The sequence below is a fragment of the Rhinoraja longicauda genome, chromosome 16 (assembly GCF_053455715.1).
Source record: "Rhinoraja longicauda isolate Sanriku21f chromosome 16, sRhiLon1.1, whole genome shotgun sequence".
Taxonomy (NCBI): domain Eukaryota; kingdom Metazoa; phylum Chordata; class Chondrichthyes; order Rajiformes; family Arhynchobatidae; genus Rhinoraja; species Rhinoraja longicauda.
This window is the reverse complement of record NC_135968.1, coordinates 1,237,366-1,240,923: the sequence shown is the minus strand read 5'-3', so window position 1 is coordinate 1,240,923 and position 3,558 is coordinate 1,237,366. Positions and strand designations below refer to the sequence as shown.

At 58.6% G+C, this 3,558-nt stretch overlaps 1 protein-coding gene across 1 annotated transcript in view; it reads right to left on the bottom strand.

The window, feature by feature from the left end:
* Positions 1–3,558, bottom strand: part of nop9 (NOP9 nucleolar protein) — a 15,671-nt gene that overhangs the window by 1,032 nt on the left and 11,081 nt on the right. Inside the window, 1 exon segment of the mRNA XM_078413306.1 lies at positions 1,613–1,729. Within this exon segment, the coding sequence (XP_078269432.1) occupies positions 1,613–1,729 (117 nt within the window).

Genomic DNA, 3,558 nt, shown 5'->3' with positions numbered 1-3,558 from the left:
CCCTTTCAGAATGGCAGGCAGTGACTAGTGGGGTACCGCAAGGCTCGGTGTTGGGGACCGCAGCTATTTACAATATACATCAATGACTTGGATGAAGGGATTAAAAGTACCATTAGCACATTTGCCGATGATACAAAGCTGGGTGGCAGTGTGAACTGTGAGGAAGATGCTATGAGGTTGCAGGGTTGACTCGGACAGGTTGTGTGAGTGGGCGGACTGGATGGCAGATGCAGTTTAATGTGGATAAGTGTGAGGTTATCCACTTTGGGGGTAAGAATAGGAAGGCAGAGTATTATCTGAATGGTGTCAAGTTAGGAAAAGGGGACGTACAACGTGATCTGGGTGTCCTAGTGCATCCGTCACTGAAAGGAGGCATGCAGGTACAGCAGGCAGTGAAGAAAGCCAATGGAATGTTGGCCTTCATAACAAGAGGAGTTGAGTATAGGAGCAGAGAGGTCCTTCTGCAGTTGTACAGGGCCCTCAGTGAGACCGCACCTGGAGTACTGTGTGCAGTTTTGGTCTCCAAATTTGAGGAAGGATATTCTTGTTATTGAGGGCGTGCAGCGTAGGTTTACTAGGTTAATTCCCGGAATGGCGGGACTGTCATATGTTGAAAGACTGGAGCGACTAGGCTTGTATACACTGGAATTTAGAAGGATGAGAGGGATCTTATCGAAACGTATACGATTATTAAGGGGTTGGACACGTTAGAGGCAGGAAACATGTTCCCAATGTTGGGGGAGTCCAGAACAAGGGGCCACAGTTTAAGAATAAGGGGGTCGGCGCATTTAGAACTGAGACGAGGAAAAACTTTTTAGTCAGAGAGTTGTGAATCTGTGGAATTCTCTGCCTCAGAAGGCAATGGAGGCCAATTATCTGAATGCATTCAAGAGAGAGCTAGATAGAGCTCTTAAGGATAGCGGAGTCAGGGGGTATGGGGAGAAGGCAGGAACGGGGTACTGATTGAGAATGATCAGCCAGAGTCTCTTGCCCACAGTAGGGGAATCGAGGACCAGAGGACACGGGTTTAAGGGGGTGGGGGAGAAAGATTTAATAGGAATCGGAGGGGTAACTTTACCACACAGAGGGTGGTGGTGTGTGTGGAACGAGATGCTGGAGGAGGTAGTTGAGGCTGGGGACTATCGCAACGCTCAGGTAACATTATGGCAGGTACAAGGATGGGACAGGTTTGGAGGGACATGGGCCAAACGCAGGCAGGTGGGACTAGTGTAGATGGGGCATGTTGGTCAGTGTGGGCAAGTTGGGCCGAAGGGCCTGTTTCCACACTGTGGACAATAAACCCCCCCCCCTCGCCCAATGCCCCCTCGATACCCATCGCCTCTCCCGACCAAAGCCCGCCCCTCTCCCCCCTCTGCCAACACACCTCTTCCCCACCCACCCAATACCCCCTCCCAACCCCCACACGCCCCCCCCCCCCTCCCCACCCCCACTCTCACACCTTGGTCACAGCCTCACCCCTCCCTCCCTCCACTCTTCCCCCCTCACCTCCCCGTCCACTCACTCCTTCACCCCCACTCCCCCCTGTCCAGCCTCACCCCCACCACCCCCGTCTGTCCACCCCCACCTCCCCGTCCACCTTCACCCCCCTCACCGCCAGCTTGCGTGTCAGGCGTGTTTGTTGCGTGTTGCTGACGGTGCCGCTGGTGAAGAGGGCGTCGTACACGTGACTGCCGGCGGGGTCGCACGCCAGGGTCAGCAGGGTCACAGGTCGGCGCGGCCCCCAGCGCCCGGGTCAGCGGCCCCGGACCCTCACACCGCAGCAAGTGCTGCAGCACCAGGGACCCGGTGCAGGCTGACAGACCGCAGACGTTGCAGCAACATCGCCACCCTGCACCGAACGGGGAGAGAGGGGGAGAGACATCAGTGTGGGGAGACATCAGTGTGGGGGAGACATCAGTGTGGGGAGACGGAGAGGTCAGTGTGGGGGGACATCAGTGTGGGGGAGAGACATCAGGGTGGGGGAGACGGAGAGGTCAGTGTGGGGGAGACGGGTCATTGTGGGGGAGACATCAGGGGTGGGAGACATCAGTGTGGGGAGGAGGACATCAGTGTGGGGAGTGAGAGAGAGGTCAGTGTGGGGGAGACATCAGTGTGGGGGAGACATCAGTGTGGGGGAGACATCAGTGTGGGGGGGACATCAGTGTGGGGGAGACATCAGTGTGGGGAGACATCAGTGTGGGGGAGACATCAGTGTGGGGGAGACGGGTCAGTGTGGGGGAGACATCAGTTGTGGGCGGAGACATCAGGGTGGGGGAGACATCAGGGTGGGGAGACAGAGAGGGTCAGAGTGGGGGAGACATCAGTGTGGGGAGACATCAGTGTGGGGGAGACATCAGTGTGGGGATGAGAGGGGGAGACATCAGTGGAGGGAGACATCAGGGTGGGGGAGACATCAGTGTGGGGAGACATCAGGGTGGGGGAGACATCAGGGTGGGGAGACATCAGTGTGGGGGAGACATCAGTGTGGGGGAGACATCAGTGTGGGGGGGACATCAGTGTGGGGGGAGACATCAGTGTGGGGGAGACATCAGTGTGGGGAGACATCAGTGTGGGGGAGACATCAGTGTGGGGAGAGAGGGGGAGACATCAGTGTGGGGGAGACATCAGTGTGGGGGAGACATCAGTGTGGGGGAGACATCAGTGTGGGGAGAGGGGGAGACATCAGTGTGGGGGAGACATCAGTGTGGGGGAGACATCAGTGTGGTGGGAGACATCAGTGTGGGGGAGACATCAGTGTGGGGGACGACATCAGTGTGGGGAGACGGGTCAGTGTGGGGGAGACATCAGGGTGGGGGAGACATCAGGGTGGGGAGACAGAGAGGTCAGTGTGGGGGAGACATCAGTGTGGGGGAGACATCAGTGTGGGGGAGACATCAGTGTGGGGGAGACATCAGTGTGGGGAGAGAGGGGGAGACATCAGTGGGAGGGAGACATCAGGGTGGGGAGAGAGGGGGAGACATCAGTGTGGGGGGACATCAGTGTGGGGGAGACAGCAGTGTGGGGGAGAGAGGGGGGCGACATCAGTGTGGGGGGGACATCAGTGTGGGGGAGACATCAGTGTGGGGAGACATCAGTGTGGGGAGAGAGGGGGAGACATCAGTGTGGGGGGGACATCAGTGTGGGGGAGACATCAGGGTGGGGGAGACATCAGTGTGGGGGAGACGGGTCAGTGCGGGGAGACATCAGTGTGGGGGAGACATCAGTGTGGGGGAGACATCAGTGTGGGGGAGACATCAGTGTGGGGGAGACATCAGTGTGGGGGAGACATCAGTGTGGGGGAGACATCAGTGTGGGGGAGACATCAGTGGGAGGGAGACATCAGTGTGGGGGAGACATCAGGGTGGGGGAGACGGGTCAGTGCGGGGGAGACATCAGTGTGGGGAGAGAGGCGTCAGCGGTGGGGCGCGGGGGGGGGGGGGGGAAACCGGAGCACCCGGAGGAAACCCACGCGGTCACGGGAGAACGTGCAAACTCCATACAGACAGCGCCAGCGGTGGGGATGGAACCCGGGTCTCTGGAGGCGAGAGGCAGCGGCTC